Source organism: Tachyglossus aculeatus, chromosome 12 (genome assembly GCF_015852505.1).
Source record: "Tachyglossus aculeatus isolate mTacAcu1 chromosome 12, mTacAcu1.pri, whole genome shotgun sequence".
Lineage (NCBI taxonomy): Eukaryota > Metazoa > Chordata > Mammalia > Monotremata > Tachyglossidae > Tachyglossus > Tachyglossus aculeatus.
In genome coordinates this window covers 13,864,355-13,880,342 of record NC_052077.1, presented here as the reverse complement: position 1 = coordinate 13,880,342, position 15,988 = coordinate 13,864,355, and the positions used below count along the sequence as shown (strand labels likewise).

Below are 15,988 nucleotides of genomic sequence, written 5' to 3'. Positions count from 1 at the left end.
GGATACGAGGTGATCAGGTTGTCCCACGTGGGGCTCACAGTCTTCATCCCCATTTTGCAGACAAGGGAACTGAGGCTCGGAGACGTGAAGTGACTTGCCCAGAGGTCACACAGCAGGCACGTGGCGGAGCCGGGATTCGAACCCACAACTTCCGACTCCAAAGCCCGGGCTCTTTCCACTGAGCCACGCTGCTTACTGTGAGCCCCATGTGGGACGTGGACTGTATCCAACCTGGTTACCTTGTATCTACCCCAGTACTTAGAAGAGTGCCTGGTACACAGTAAGCGCTTAAGTACCCCAAACAAACAAACAAACAGAAAAAGACATCATTTAGCAGCCCTGGGCCATAATCTTGGGCTTCTTGCCAGGACCAGAGTAAGGTATCCAACCTGGTTACCTTATATCTACCCCAGTGCTTAGAACAGTGCTTGGTACATAGTAAGTGCTTAAGTACCCCCTTTTAGACTGTGAGCCCACTGTTGGGTAGGGACTGTCTCTATATGTTGCCAATTTGTACTTCCCAAGCGCTTAGTACAGTGCTCTGCACATAGTAAGCGCTCAATAAATACAATTGATGATGATGATGATGAAGTACCCAAAACAAACAGAAAAAGACATCATTTAGCACCCCTGGGCCATAATCTTGGGCTTCTTGCCAGGACCAGAGTAAGGTATCCAACCTGGCTACCTTGTATCTACCCCTGCACTTAGAACAGTGCCTGGTACATAGTAAGCGCTTAAGTACCCAAAACAAACAAACAGATAAAAGACATCATTTAGCAGCCCTGGGCCATAATCTTGGGCTACTTGCCAGGACCAGAGTAAGGGATCCAACCTGGTTACTATGTATCTACCCCAGCGCTTAGAACAGTGCCTGGTACATAGTAAGTGCTTAAGTACCCAAAACAAATAAAAAAAGACATCATTTAGCATCCATGGGCCATAATCTTGGGCTTCTTGCCAAGACCAGAGTAAGGTATCCAACCTGGTTACCTTGTATCTACCCCAGCGCTTAGAACAGTGCTTGGTACATAGTAAGCGCTTAAGTACCCAAAACAAACAAACAGAAAAAGACATTATTTAGCAGCCCTGGGCCATAATCTTGGGCTTCTTGCCAGGACCAGAGTAAGGTATCCAACCTGGTTACCTTGTTTCTACCCCAGCGCTTAGAACAGTGCCTGGTACACAGTAAGCGCTTAAGTACCCCAAACAAACAAACAGAAAAAGACATCATTTAGCAGCCCTGGGCCATAATCTTGGGCTTCTTGCCAGGACCAGAGTAAGGGATCCAACCTGGTTACCTTGTATCTACCCCAGCGCTTACAACAGTGCCTGGTACACAGTAAGCGCTTAAGTCCCCTTTTAGACTGTGAGCCCACTGTTGGGTAGGGACCGGCTCTATATGTTGCCAACTTGTACTTCCCAAGCGCTTAGTACAGTGCTCTGCACACAGTAAGCGCTCAATAAATACGATTGATGATGATGATGATGATGATGATGATGATACCCAAAACAAACAGAAAAAGACATCATTTAGCACCCCTGGGCCATAATCTTGGGCTTCTTGCCAGGACCAGAGTAAGGTATCCAACCTGGTTACCTTGTATCTACCCCAGCGCTTACAACAGTGCTTGGTACATAGTAAGCGCTTAAGTGCCCCAAACAAACAGAAAAAGACATCATTTAGCAGCCCTGGGCCATAATTTTGGGCTTCTTACCAGGACCAGAGTAAGGTGGCAGGAGGGAGGCTAGACTCCCTCAACCCGGAGAGCCGATCATCCCGTGAAATCCGCCGTCGTCAAGCCCTTGCGTTTGGAGGACTCCGCTTTCAACGCCTCATCACGTGAAATCCACCGTCGTCAAGCCCTTGCGCTTGGAGGCCTCCGGTTTCAACGCCTCCTCCTACGAGGCCGGCTGTGGCTGTTTTAGGGGAGCCTCGCACCGCACCATGTACAGGCTACAACTTCATCCTGCAGCCTCCCCGGACGATCAGAAAACAGAAACGCTCACGCGGACGTGGCTCAGGCTGCCCATGCTTCCCTTTTTTGGGGGGTCCAGGAATGACAACAGCTACGGATGGTTTGGCCTACCTTTCCAGCTCACGCTCGCTTACGGCAACTTGGTTGGACTGGAAAACGCTGGCGGAGGGGGGGAGAAAAAAAAAGAGGTCAAGGACACAAACCCTCTGGTTCCCAGAGGCTTGTTGGGGAGTCCTGCGGCACCTCAGCCATGTCGGAGAGTGGGATGGTGCAGAACTAATGATCTCCAGCTGATAATTGGGAAGCAGCGTGGCTCAGCGGAAAGAGCCCGGGCTTTGGAGTCAGAGGTCATGGGTTCAAATCCCGGCTCCGCCAACCGTCTTTGGGCAAATCACAACTTCTCTGTGCCTCGCTTCCCTCATCTGTCAAACGGGGATGAGACCTGTGAGCCCCCCTTGGGACAACCTGATCACCTTGTAACCTCCCCGGCGCTTAGAACAGTGCTTTGCACAGAGTAAGGGCTTCATAAATGCCACCATTATTATTATTATTTCTACTCGGGTCAGTTTCGTAGGCTAACCCATCAAGAATTAAGGAGCTTCAAGCAGAGCAGAAAAGCCAACGTGCGGCCCCACTGAGGAGAATCGACATGCTTTTGTACTGGAGACACAAGATTTAAGAACGGCTTGCTTTTAAAGACTATTTATTCTTCTTCTTGAATATTTACAACTCAGCGGATCGATACTTTGGGGTCCACAACCTTTGGCTCCAGATCAGCCCCTCCTAGCCAGCTGTACCCCGACTCCGTGTTAGTTGAGGGAGGGCGGCCGCAGGCCAGCTCCGCTCTCTTTATTACCGCGACGCTGTGCTCCTCGACTGCTCTAGGCTGGAAGCTGGGGTGAGGGTAAATTTATAAATAAATTTACTTATTCTATTTATTTTATTCTGTTAATATGTTTTGTTCTCCATCTCCCCCTTCTAGACTGTGAGCCCGCTGTTGGGTAGGGACCGTCTCTATGTGTTGCCGACTTGTACATCCCAAGTGCTTAGTACAGTGCTCCGCACACAGTAAGTGCTCAATACGATTGATTGATTAGTACAGTGCTCTGCACACAGTTAAGTGCTCAATAAATACGATTGAATGAATGAATGAATGAATGAATGGTAAAGGCTATGGCCGAAGCAATGAACAGAAGAGAACAGAACCTACTGTTGCTTCTCCCCAAATGGGACGCAAGGCCTCTTGGAGGAATTACCTCAAAAACTGGGGAGGGGGTTAAATGGACGAGGAAAAAAAAAATGGTGGCTTTTCATTCGGGTGTCGGAGGGGGGAACATCCAGCATGGAGTTCGTTCATTCATTTATTCGTATTTATTGAGCGCTTCCTGTGTGCAGAGCACTGGACTAAGCGCTTGGGAAGTCCAAGTTGGCAACATCTAGAGACGGTCCCTACCCAACAGCGGGCTCACGGTCTAGAAGGGGGAGACGGATAACAAAACATATTGACAAAATAAAATAAATAGAATAAATATGTACGCCGAAGACGCCGGGGGAAGGCAGGTGCCCGGGGCAGAGGCGACGGTCGAGAGCACGGTCCCACTCACCCTGAGCCGCCCGGCCATCCGTAAGAAAGCGTGGAGGCTCTTCGCTGTTCGCGTCAGCGCTGTCCGGTATTTATGACCCCTCCTCGCCCCTCCCCAGACCTTGACTTGATCCAGTCACCGCGAAAAAACCCATTAACTTCACCCAACGTCTCTGCATCGTTCGGAAGCGCTTGGCGGTTCCCCGACGACAGACGTTTATGTCGTTTTCACCGAGATGCAAAATAAAGAGAAGGACGCGCGTTATCCGTGCACATTCCTTTAACGTTCAAGAAAGACCCGCAACATAAATGAATTTGAAGAGTGCCAGCAGGGCCAGTTTGCTCGCCCACTCCTGTAAGAGAGCGTGGAGGCCGCCGCTCCTCGCCCCTCCCCAAACCTTGACTTTATCCTCTGATTATAACCATCCCAGTGCTCTGCACGGTGCTTAGCACATAGCACGTGCTCAACAGATACCATTACTATTGACTCACACCATCGTTATCATTGTTATTGGGTGCTTCCAACTGAATGGCAGCTTTTCAGGATGATGCTCTCCTATCGCTATTCGATCGTTTCTTTCGATCGGACTCCCGTAAAACCCATTAACGTCGCTGCGTCGTTCGGAAGCGCTTGGCGGTTCCCCAACGGCAGATGTTTATGTCGTTTTCACCGAGATGCAAAATAAAGAGAAGGACGCGCGTTATCCGTGCACATTCCTTTAACGTTCAAGAAAGACCCGCAACGTAAATGAAGTCGAAGACTGCCAGCAGAGCCAGTTGCTCGCCCACTCCCCCTGAGCCGCCTGGCGATCTGTAAGCGATCGCTGTTGGCGTCAGCGCCGTCAGGTGTTTACGACCCCCTCCTCGCCCCTCCCCGGACCTCGACTCGATCCGGTCACCGTGAAAAAACCCGTTAACGTCGTTCGGAAGCGCTCGGCGGTTGCCCGGCGGCAGACGTCTGCGCCGTTTTCACCGGGATACAGAATAAAGAGAAGGACGCGCGTCACCCATGCACAGTCCTTTAACGTTCAAGAAAGACCCGCACCGTCAACCAAGCTGAGGAGTGCCGGCGGGGCCGGCTGCCCGTAACGCAGACGCCCCGCGCCCCCCCGCCGGGATGGGAAGGGAGTCGGGGTCCTCCAACGCCAACTCTGGGACCAAACCGGGGGGAGAGTTCAAGGAGCGCCGAGGGAAAGGAACCGGGCCGGGGGCTGGCGAACCGCGTCGGGGCCGCGGGCTTTAACGGCGGGTCCGGGCCCCCCCGCGGGCCCCCCGTCCCTGACCGCGGTTCCCTCAGGCTTCCCCGGCCGGGGCCGGGGCCGGGGCCTCGCCGAAGCCGAAGTCGCAGACCAGGGAGAGGTGGTCTGAGGGGTAATGGAGGGACGGGAGCCGGTTGGGGCCGATCTGCTCCTCGGTGAGCAGGCCCAGGGCGGACTCCACGCGCAGGGCGCGCTGCGAGTACCAGATGTAGTCGAGCGTGTGGCGGGCCTCGCCCGAGGCCCGCACCTTCCAGGTGGTGTAGGGGGGCTCCGTCTGCCCGTCGGAGCTGAGCAGCTTGTAGGCGCTGTCCAGGTGGAGGCTGGAGGTGGCGAAGTGCCGGTAGACCTCCTCCGTGGGCTCCGCGTTGAAGTCCCCGCAGACGATGAGGGGGATCTCGGCCCCCCGCGTGATGGCCCGCAGGTTGCGCAGCAGGTCGGAGCCCTGGGCCGAGCGGAGCCGCTCCCAGCCCGTGCGGGCCTTCAGGTGGGTCACGGCCACGCAGAACAGCCGGCCCGTCTCCTGGCAGCGCAGGGTCTGGGCGATGGCCACCTGGTTCGTCTGCCGCGTCAGGGCCATCAGCCGGATGTTGGTGCTGTCCACCAGCTCGAAGCGGTCCCGCAGGAAGAACAGGGCGCAGCCGTCCGGCCCGTTGTTGTGCTCCACGTCCAGGCAGGGCGACCACGGCTTGGGGAAGAAGGTGCCCCGGTAGCCCAGGCGGCTCAGCAGGGGCTGGAAGGTGTCGAAGTAGTGGTCCACCTCCTGCAGGCACAGGATGTCCGGCCGGTAGCCCAGGATCTCCTCCAGGATGAGGCACTTCCTCTCTTCCCACTTCAGCGCTTCCGCCGGGCACTGCACGAAGTCGTCCTTGCCTTCCCCGAGGGCTGGGGGTTCAAACAGAGGCCGGGGTCAGCGGCCCGCCGGGGGCCGCCGCCGGCGCGCCTCGCCCGACAAAACCAGGGGGTTTGGCTAAAGACCAGCCCTTCGCCGTCTCCCGATAAAGGGAGGGGTTTGGACCCCTCCGCTCCGGCAGTCCCAGGGGGGTGACCGACCTGCCGAGGTGGGGGGAAGGTGGGGACGGGGCGGCGGGCGCATCGGCAGGCTTCACAGCGGGCCCCGCCCTCGGCGTCCGAAAATAATAATAACCATGGCATTTATTAAGCGCTTCCTATGTGCCAGGCACCGTTCTAAGCGCTGGGGAGGTTACAAGGCCATCAGGTTGTCCCGCGCGGGGCTCACGGTCACCACCCCCATTTTACAGGTGAGGTCACCGAGGCTCCGAGAAGTTACGTGACTTGCCCCAAGTCACCCAGCCGACGATCGGCGGAGCCGGGATTCGAACCCGTGACCTCTGACTCCGAAGCCCGGGCTCTTTCCCACTGAGCCACGCTGCTTCTCTAAGCGGTCCGGGTTGGCTCCCTGGGGAAGAGTTTGGGCGGCGGCTGCCACGGTGCCCGCGGGCCCGGCCTCTCCCACCTCGCTGACGCGCCCGAATCCGGGGACCCGGAGGCCCCGCTCCGAGGGATCCTCTCACCGATGTTCCGCAGAAATATAAATAGGAAATATTTATGCAGGCCGCCACGTGTCTACTCTATTTATCTTACTTGTCCATATCTATTCTATTTTGTTAGTATGTTTGGTTTTGTTCTCTGCCTCCCGCTTCTAGACCGTGAGCCCGCTGCTGGGCGGGGACCGTCTCTATGTGTTGCCGACTTGTCCTTCCCAAGCACTTAGCCCAGTGCTCTGCACACGGTAAGCGCTCAATAAACACGACTGATTAATGATGAGATAATATCACCCAGAAAGGGCAAAACCAAGAACTGGTGCACCTGCTTCCCCTCCCTCCTTCCCCTCCCCACAGCACCTGCATATATATTTGTACAGATTTATTACTCTGTTTCACTTGTACATATTTACTATTTATTTTGCTAATGATGTGCACCTGGCTTTAATTCTATTTGTCCTGACGATTCTGACACCCGTCTCCGTGTTCTGTTTTGTTGCCTGTCTCCCCCTTCTAATGATAATAACGGCATCTATTGAGCACTTACTATATGCCAAGCGCGGTTCTAGACTGTGAGCCCACCGTTGGGTAGGGACTGTCTGTATGTTGCCAACTTGTCCTTCCCAAGCGCTTAGTCCGGCGCTCTGCACACGGGAAGCGCTCAGTAAATACGATTGATTGATGGATTGATTGATGGATTGATTGACCTCGGGCGGGTCGCCGACCTTCTCGGAGCCTCAGTTACCTCGCCTGTAAAACGGGGAGGGGGACGGCCCCGCTTTCGGCCGGCTGGGCAGGGCGGGCGGGCGCCCGGTCCCCCGTACCTTGCGCGAGGATGTTCCACTGCATGACCCGGATGGGGCGGCGGCTGCCGGTGGGGTCGGTCCTCAGGTCCACGAAGTCCCGCTGGAAGCGAGGGGGCCGGGCCCGCAGCACCGCCCGGCACTCCTCCAGGACCTCCTGGGGGTCCAGGGGGTCCGCCAGCCCCGGGTCCACCGCCAGGTAGCCGGCGCGCTGCGGGCCGGGGCCGGGCCCGGGCCCGGGGCCCAGCGTCTTGGACAGGGTGGTGTACAGCCTGCTCGTGCCGGTGCCCATGGAACAGGCTGCGGGACACAAAGCCCGACCGTTACTACACGCCTCCTCCCCCCCCACCCGGTAAAGCGGAGCGCCACCGATACGGGCGGTCCCTCATTCCGGGGAAAACCGCCCACGGGTGCCACTTGTGCCCCCGTTTTGGGCGGGTTCGCCGGCCGGCGGCCCCCCGGGCAGCCGCTGATTAAGGTTTTGTCCTCCGTCTCCCCCTTTTAGACTGGGGAGCCAGGGGTCATGGGTTCGAATCCCGGCTCCGCCACTTGTCAGCTGTGTGACCTCGGGCAAGTCACTTCGCTTCTCTGGGCCTCAGTTCCCTCATCTGTAAAATGGGGATTAAGACCGTGAGCCCCACGGGGGACAACCTGATCACATTGTATTCCACCCCCCAGCGCTCAGAACAGTGCTTCGCACATAGTAAGCGCTTAACAAATGCCATCGTTATTATTATTATTATTATTTAGACTGTGAGCCCACTGTTGGGTAGGGACTGTCTCTAGATGTTGCCAATTTGTACTTCCCAAGTGCTTAGTACAGTGCTCTGCACATAGTAAGCGCTCAATAAATATGACTGATTGATTGATTGATTGTAAAGACGATCCCATCTCTGCCGCTTGTCGGCTGTGTGAGTGACTTTGGGCGGGCCACTTCACTTCTCCGGGCCTCGGCTGCCTCATCTGTCAAATGGGGATTGACCGGGAGCCCCGTGTGGGGCAACCTGCTTACCTTGTATCCCCCCCCAGTGCTTAGAACAGTGCTTGGCACATAGTAAGCGCTTAACAAATACCATTATTATTATTATTGTTATTATTACGGTGCAGATGGGTTGCCCGCGGGCACGACCCCAGGGCACCTCCGGAAGTGGCACTTAGGGAAGCAGCGTGGCTCGGTGGAACGAGGCCGGGCTTTGGAGGCAGAGGTCGTGGGTTCGAATCCCGGCTCTGCCAGTTGTCAGCTGTGTGACCTTGGGCAAGTCACTTAACTTCTCCGGGCCTCAGTTACCCCATCTGTAAAATGGGGATTAAGACGGTGAGCCCCCCGTGGGACAACTTGATCACCTTGGATCTACCCCAGCGCTTAGAACAGTGCTTCGCACATGGTAAGCGCTTAACAAATACCAACATTATTATTATTATTATTTGGAGTCAGAGGTCGTGGGTTCGAATTCCGGCTCCGCCACAGGTCTGCTGTGTGACCTTGGGCAATGGAGCCTTGGTTACCTCATCTGGAAAATGGGGATGATGACTGTGAGCCCCACGTGGGACAATCTGATCGCCTTGTATCCCCCCAGCGCTTAGAACAGTGCTTTGCACACAGTAAGCGCTTAACAAATGCTATTATTATTATTATTATTCCAGGGGCAATATCCAGAGCTCCCCAGGCCAAACCCCAGGATGGCAGAAAGAAGGAGTGAACTACCAACCGGGAACAGTGTTTACTCTTGGGCGGCCGGGCGCAGAGCACCTGACTGAATGTGGGTTCAAATCCCGCCTCCGCCCCTTGTCAGCTGTGCGACTTTGGGCAAGTCACTTAACTTCTCTGGGCCTCAGTTCCCTCATCTGTCAAACGGGGATTAAGACTGTGGGTCCCATATGGGACAACCTGATCACCTTGTATCCCCCCCCCCAGCGCTTAGAACAGTGCTTTGCACACAGTAAGTGCTCAATAAATGCCATCATTATTATTATTAAATGCTTGGGAGAGTACAAGAGAGGGACAAGACATCCCTACCCACAAGGCGCTTAAAATCTAACCAATCATATATTAGAAGCAACACAGCCTACTCAGTAGAACACGGGTCTGGGAATCAGAAGGACCCGAGTTCAAGTCTTGGCTCCACCACTTATCTGCTGTGTAACCTTGGGCAAGTCACTTAACTTCTCGGTGCCTCAGTTAGCTCAACTGGAAAATGGGGATTAAGACCGTGAGTCCCATGTGGGAAAGGGACTGTCCAACCTGATATTACCTTACATGTACCCCAGCGCTTCGAACAGTGCCTAGCACATAGTGAGTGCTTAACAAATGCCATAATATATATATATATGTATGTATACATATGTATGTATATGTATGCATTACGTACGTATGTATATCTATGTATAATATACACATGTATATGTATCAATCAATTGCATTGAGCGCTTACTGTGTGCAGAGCACTGTACTGTGTACTAAGTGTAATACACATGTATTACATATGTGTGTATATGTATGTATCGCATATGTGTGTACATGTATGTATAATATACATATGTATTGAATATTTGTGTATATGTATGTATCACATACGCATGTATATGTATGTATAATATACACATGTATATGTGTGTATTACATAGGTATGTATAGGTGTGTATTACATAGATATGTACATGTATGTATGATATACATATGCATGCATGTATGTATGTATTATATATCTATAGATCTAGATATCTAGATCTATAGATATATAAAAAACACTTTATGTAGCGCTAGCAGTTTACAGGCTGGGACAATCCAAAAGAGTAAAAATGATCTCTGCTCTCAAAGAGTTCACAGTCACCGACAAATTAAATTTCAGATCAGAGGAAGCAATGCCGGACAAAGAGTTACAGTGCTCGGCACAGAGTAAGTGCTCAACAAATATGATCGATTCACTGACTGCTAAGTATTTGGATGCTAGGTGGGAGCGATCAGCCAAGGATTTAGGGGATGCCGTAAGTGCCAAAAGAGCACGGGGTGAAAAAGTGAGCTGAATCAGGGAAGGCCTTCTGGAGGAGATGTGCGTGACCGTGGAGAGATTTGAAGATGGGGGGGGGGGGGGGGAGTCGTGGAGGGGGGAGCCTCGGGGAGGAGAGAGGTAACGAGCTAAGGGTTGGTGAGTGGAGCAAGGGTAAGTACGGAGGAGAGCTGATTAGGTGCCTTAAAGCTGATGGTGAGGGGTTACTGCCTGATGAGGAGTCGGGTGGGCAACCACTAGACGTTCCTGAAGGGCGGGGAGATGCACGCAGAATCATCATCACCATCAATCGTATTTATTGAGCGCTTACTATGTGCAGAGCACCGTACTAAGCGCTTGGGAAATACAAATTGGCAACACCTAGAGACAGTCCCTACCCAACAGTGGGCTCACAGTCTAAAAAGGGGAGACAGAGAACAAAACCAAACATACCAACAAAACCAAACAAATAGAATAGATATGTACAAGTAAAATAAATAAATAGAGTAATAAATCATCATCATCATCAATCGTATTTATTGAGCGCTTACTATATGCAGAGCACCGTACTAAGCGCTTGGGAAATACAAACTGGCAACACATAGAGACAGTCCCTCCCCAACAGCGGGCTCACAGTCTAAAAGGGGGAGACAGAGAACAAAACCAAACATACCAACAAAACGAAATAAATAGAATAGATATGTACAAGTAAAATAAATAAATAGAGTAATAAATCATCATCATCATCATCAATCGTATTTATTGAGCGCTTACTATGTGCAGAGCACTGTACTAAGCGCTTGGGAAATACAAATTGGCAACACATAGAGACAGTCCCTACCCAACAGTGGGCTCACAGTCTAAATGGGGGAGACAGAGAACAAAACCAAACATACTAACAAAATAAAATAAATAGAATAGATATGTACAAATAAAATAAATAGAGTAATAAATCTGTACAAACATATATACATATATACAGGTGCTGTGGGGAAGGGAAGAAGGTAGGATGGGGGGGATGGAGGGGGGACGAGGGAGAGAGGAAGGAAGGGGCTCAGTCTGGGAAGGCCTCCTGGAGGAGGTGAGCTCTCAGCAGGGCCTTGAATCATGTGGGCAGTAGAGTGAAGAATCAGACTGTGAGCACCCTCTCCTCCCCTGCCCCGCCCAAGAGGACCGGGACAGTGGCAAAATCCCACTTGTGTATTCGTTCCCAGCACTCAGTCCAGTGCTCTGCACAGGGTACTGCTTCATAAAATACTGTTATTAAAACCACTCTCACACAGGCTGAAACAGTAAGCAACAACGCTCACACCAACAATAAGCCCAAAATTTGTGATCAGGGAAGACCCGGATCTCCAAAGGGACCGATGCAACCCCTCACTTCAGGCATCGCCCCCGCCCCGCAATCCCCCATCCCGAAAGACACCCTGGAAACTGGCCGAGTTTGGCTGACTGCCAAGAGGGAATGATCGCGGCCCTCCCTCGGGAAACTCTGTGATGTCTCTGCGGGGAATGGGGCTCCTTCCAGGGCGGAGATTCCCCCTTCTCCCTGAGATCGCCTGGGCCGGTGACGCCACCCACTCACTAAAGCCGAGCGCTGTCTCACCAGGGCCACGAGGGCTGCCGTGATTGCTCCTCGGCCGCCCAGGGCCCGGAAAACCGGGTTCTCGGCCTGGCTCCTCCGCTTGCCTGCTGTGTGGCCTTGGGTGAGTCGCTTACATCATCATCATCATCATCAATCGTATTTATTGAGTGCTTACTATGTGCAGAGCACTGTACTAAGCGCTTGGGAAGTACAAATTGGCAACATATAGAGACAGTCCCTACCCAACAACGGGCTTACCTTCTCTGTGCCTCAGTTTCCTCCCCTGTAACCACCTCTCCTCCCTCCCCCCTTAGACTCTGGACCCTCCTGTGTGGAACCAAAGACGGCGTATCCCATTTGATCGTATTTTCCGCGGCGCTTGACGCGGCACTTGGCCGTAACTTCCACGGTTATTTTTAATGAACCCTCCCTGTACCTTCTCTGCTCCCCAAACCAAGCAGCGTGGCTCAGTGGAAAGAGCCCGGGCTTTGGAGTCGGAGGTCATGGGTTCAAATCCCGGCTCCGCCAATTGTCAGCTGTGTGACTTGGGGCGAGTCATTTCACTTCTCTGGGCCTCAGTGACCACATCTGTGAAAGGGGAATGAAGACTGTGAGCCCCCCGTGGGACAACCTGATCACCTTGCAACCTCCCCAGCGCCTAGAACAGTGCTTTGCACATAGTAAGCGCTTAATAAATGCCATCATTATTATTATTATTACCCCACCTTTTTCTCTCCTCGCTTTGCCGCCTTCCCACACTGGGTTCAGCTGGGCTCCTTCAGCTCCATGACTACTGAGGCTTCTTTCCCACCAGAAGCTAGCCCTCTTCCTCCCTTCCAAGCCCTACTGAGAGCTCACCTCCTCCAGGAGGCCTTCCCACACTGAGCCCCCTTCTTCCTCTCCCCCTCCTTCCCCTCCCCACACCACCTGTATATATGTTTGTATGGCTTTATTACTCTACTATTTTATTTGTACATATTTATTCTATTTATTTTATTCATATGTCTTGTTTTGTTGTCCGTCTCCCCCTTCTAGACTGTGAGCCCGCTGTTGGGTAGGGACCGTCTCTAGATGTTGCCAACTTGTACTTCCCAAGCACTTAGTACAGTGCTCTGCACACAGTAAGCGCTCAATAAATACGATTGAATGAATGAAAGAATGAATTCGGGCCGAGCAGGGATTGGGCACCCACCATCTCAGGAAAAGGCAGGGCTGGGGTGGGGAGGGAGGGAAAAGGGAAGGAGATCGCCCTGAACCACAGAGAGCAGCTTATTCAGACGGAGCCTTTAGTGGAACAAGGACCATCTTGCCTGATTGCCATATATCTCCTCCAGCTTGGCACAAATTAAGCACATCATCATCATCATCATCATCATCATCATTATTATTCATTCAATCATATTTATTGAGCGCTTACTGTGTGCACAGCACTGTACTAAGCGCTCGGGAAGGACAAGTTGGCAACGTATAGAGACGGTCCCTACCGAACAACGGGCTTGGAGTCTGGAAGGGGGAGACAGACGACAAAACAAAACATGCGGACAGGTGTCATCAGAATAAACAGAAGTAAAGCTAGGTGCCCATCATTAACAACATAAATAGAATAGTAAATATGTACAAGTAAAATAAACAGAGCAATAAATCTGTACAAACATATATATGGGTGCAGTGGGGCAGGGAAGGAGGTAGGGCGGGGGGGGTGGGGCAGAGGAGAGGAAAAAGGGGGCTCAGTCTGGGGCTGAGTTGCCGGCTTTAAAGCTCTCAATCACCTTGCCCGCTCCGACCAAGCCTCTCGCGTTTGTTACTAATAACTGTGGTATTTGTTAAGTGCTTACTACGTGCCAGGCGCTGTACTAAGCCCTAAGGTAGATACAAGCAATCAGATTGGACTCAGTTCCTATCCCTGTCCCCCATGGTCCTCACAGTCTCATTCAACCCAGCCCACACACTTTACTCCTCTATTGGCCACCTATTCGCTACACCACAATCTCAACTACCTCGCCACCGACCCCTCGCCCACGTCCGGCCTCTGGCCCGGAGCTCCCTCCCCCTTCAGATCCGACTACTCTCCCCACCTCCAAGAGCTGATTAAAATCCCATCTCCTCCAAGAGGCCTTCCTCAACTAAGCCCTCGGTCCCTCTTCTTCCGCATCATCAATCGTATTTATTGAGCGCTCACTATGTGCACAGCACTGTACCGCATCACCCTCACACTTGAATTTGCAAGTCCAAATCTCGTGCCATTATTTCCCCTCTCCTTGTCCACCACTTTCCGGGTCAGAGACTCCACTCCACCTTCACCGTCCGGCACTGGGGACCTCAGAAGGGGAAGAGCCGCAAGAAGCCCTTGTTTTGGATACATGCAAAACACCCAACCCAAACCTCCAAGGACAGCCACCTTATAACTTTAACAGGAAGGTGAGACGAGCGAATATCTGGTCCACTGCCAGGGAGAGGCCTTTTCAAAAGCCATCCAATCCCAAATTTCACACCCCAATTCACCATTTAATGCTCCTTCTGGCTCAGGGTCAACAGCCGCTCACCCGGCGCCCGTGTTCTCCCCTTAAAGATATGCCGTTGGGTACGATGGCCTAGGGTCAACCACTCTCGGCACCGATGAAGGGTGAGAAAGAAATCAGAAACCTGCCTGGAAAGCCAAAATGAAACCCGCAATTCCGGAATTAAGGCCGTCTGTGTGCCCCGATGGGCTCAGCTGAAAGGGCACGCACGAAGCCGACCCAGGCGGGAAGGGCCGTGGTCCTCGCTGGCTACGAGGGAGCTGTTCCATCTCCCCAGGCCTGGCCCGCCCACCCACTTCCTCCCCGCTCAGATGAAGAAATCACGGAGCTGTAATTCATTCTCCACGAGTCACCCCAGCAGATCAACACGGAAGGGAACAAAGCCCAAGGGCAAACTTCCGCAAGTGTCCCCTTCATCAAGGACATCAAAAACACACTACGTTGGGATGTCATTGTTTTCAGACTCTGGAAGCCAAACTGTTCCAAAACCACCACAGACCGCAAAAAGGAGAGAAAAGTTCATTTATACACACACACACACACAAAAACTCTCTCTCTTTCTCTCTCTCTCTCTGTCTTGGTTAGCCAGCCAGTGACCTACCTTCTTTACCCCCGACCCTTGATACTTAGCAGAACTTTTCACTCAATCTGAGACTTGGCAACCAATTTTCACCCTTAAAAAAGCAATGCCTAATGTATTCACCCAACAGCTGGCCGTACGATTTTATGAATGAAACAAATCCAAAGTTTAGGACTTGCTCACGCTGAAGACACTAGGAGGACTCAGAAATACACTTCTGAAAAAGCGGGGTTTTTCTCTAGGCCATAAACCTGCTGTGGGCACGGAATAAGTCCACCAACTCTGACACTGTACTCTCTCCCAAGCACTTAGTATTGTGCCCTGCACACAGCAAGCGCTCAATAATAGGATTGGGTGATTGATTCCTGCTTTCCCGACCTCTAGTATGTATAGTCTCAAAAGTAAATACACACAAGGACAGGCAGGCTCGGCTGTCTAGACTTTGTCTCTCGCTCTCCTCTTATTCTTCCTCCGATCCCATCCCTCACCCCTGCTTGAACCATCGGCTTCCAGTGGAGAAGCAGCACGGCCTGAACTGGGAAGGGCAGGGGCCTAGGAGCCAGAGGACCTGGGTTCTAATCTCGGCTCCATCACTCGTCTGTTGTGTGACTTTGGGAAAGTCACTCCACTTCTCTGGACCTCAGTTTCCTCCATCTGGAAAATGGAGATTCAATTCTTGTTCTCCCTCCTACTTAAGACTGTGAGCCCCATGTGGGATAGGGACTGTGTCCAACTCGATTACTACCCCAGCACTCAGGACAGTGCCTGGCACATCATCATCATCATCATCAATCGTATTTATTGAGCGCTTACTATGTGCAGAGCACTGTACTAAGCGCTTGGGAAGTACAAATTGGCAACATACAGAGAATGTCCCTACCCAACAGTGGGCTCACAGTATAAAAGGGGGAGACAGAGAACAGAACCAAACATACTAACAAAATAAAATAAACAGAATAGACACGTACAAATAGAGTAATAAATATGTACAAACATATATACATATATACAGGTACATATATACACATAGCAAAGTGCTTAACAAATACCACCACCACCATTACTACTAATAATGATGACATTTGTTAAGCGCTGACTATGTGCAAAGCACTGTTCTAAGCGCAGGGCTTTGGAGTCAGAGGTCATGGGTTCGGATCCCGACTCCACCACCTGTCTGCTGTGTGATCTTGGG

General features: G+C 52.2%; 1 protein-coding gene across 3 annotated transcripts in view; it reads right to left on the bottom strand.

The window, feature by feature from the left end:
- Window positions 1-4,812: 4,812 nt before the first annotated feature.
- Window positions 4,813-15,988, bottom strand: part of NOCT (nocturnin) — a 64,145-nt gene continuing 52,969 nt past the window's right edge. For all 3 annotated transcript variants that reach the window (XM_038755225.1, XM_038755224.1, XM_038755226.1), the window contains exons 4-5: window positions 7,147-7,425; window positions 4,813-5,702 (exon numbers count right to left, since the gene is read on the bottom strand). In XM_038755225.1, coding sequence (XP_038611153.1) covers window positions 4,855-5,702; window positions 7,147-7,425 — 1,127 coding nt within the window. In that variant the 3' untranslated portion in view covers window positions 4,813-4,854. The remainder of the gene's footprint in view (window positions 5,703-7,146; window positions 7,426-15,988) is intronic.